Source organism: Echinops telfairi, unplaced genomic scaffold, assembly GCF_000313985.2.
Source record: "Echinops telfairi isolate 266 unplaced genomic scaffold, ASM31398v2 ScPeMD7_5;HRSCAF=22, whole genome shotgun sequence".
Lineage (NCBI taxonomy): Eukaryota > Metazoa > Chordata > Mammalia > Afrosoricida > Tenrecidae > Echinops > Echinops telfairi.
In genome coordinates, this window is record NW_022103901.1 from 40,464,474 (window position 1) to 40,465,547 (window position 1,074).

Below are 1,074 nucleotides of genomic sequence, written 5' to 3' on the forward strand. Positions count from 1 at the left end.
TTTATAGTGTACAATCCTCTTTAAAAACTAAGGCTCCTATAGGGTCACTTGAGAAAATGGCTGCACAACTGGATGACTACAATTGATGCCACTGAATTGTACATGTAGATTTGTTGACATGGTGTGTTGTTATGTACACATTCACAAACATCAAAGGTTATTGGACTTATAAAAAAATAAGGCAACACTGATTAGCGTTAATTTTCACATTAAAAACAAGAACAAAAAACCCCCATCAAATGTGCCCATCTGAAAGGGTGTGCTATTAAAAAAAAATAATAAAAGTAGATGAGGTTAGAAAGCAGAACAAAGCCGGCCCTTTCTTTTCGTTCCATTTCTTTTCCATCAGTTAATGATCATAATTGTATTTAGGATCCAATTCTGTTCTGCCCCACCACCACTGTAATAAAGTTTGACTCCTGGTTATCATAAATTCTTTAAATATAATTTTAGTGATTATATATCATCTCAATTAATTAAATTCTTTTTCATATTTTCTAGCGGTGGGGAGCTTTTCCTTGTCAAACCATTTTAGATCTCAAGACTGTATAGTTTAATAGACTACAGAAGCATTACATTAAGGGTTCTCCTTAAAATAAATATTGTCAAAGAAGTTTACCAAGTTTCTCTGTTTTTCTCTTTAGCTTCTCGTTCATATTTCTCAAGTGTCCTTTTGTCAACCATTCCTGTTAAATACCTGAAAAAGTTAAAGAAACAAAAAATAATGAAGGAAACACACACAAACTATTCAGTGAGGTCAAGAAAATTGTAAAGCTTTCAAAGGAAATGTCAACTGAAGAATATAATTATTTTTAATGGTGTCTGTACCAGCAGTGGATGCTAAATTCATGGATGAAAGTTTGGGGAAAATGGGTATTTGTGGTCTCAAAAACATCTCCTCTATGGAAATCGATCTGACAATATCTAAAACAGATGGAAATCGAGCTACCATACGACCCGACCCAGCAATCTCCCTACTGGGCATATACCCAGAAGAGGCAAAAAACAAACCACGGCCAGACATCTGTGCTCCAATGTCATCGCAGCACAGTTCACAATTGCAAGGCATTGGAA

The 1,074-nt window shown here is 34.9% G+C and overlaps 1 protein-coding gene across 2 annotated transcripts in view; it reads right to left on the bottom strand.

Annotated features, from left to right (window-relative positions):
• GSPT1 (G1 to S phase transition 1) overlaps positions 1 to 1,074 on the bottom strand; it is a 26,746-nt gene that overhangs the window by 18,363 nt on the left and 7,309 nt on the right. For both annotated transcript variants that reach the window (XM_004705859.2, XM_013005526.2), the window contains one exon: positions 620 to 697. In XM_004705859.2, coding sequence (XP_004705916.1) covers positions 620 to 697 — 78 coding nt within the window. The remainder of the gene's footprint in view (positions 1 to 619; positions 698 to 1,074) is intronic.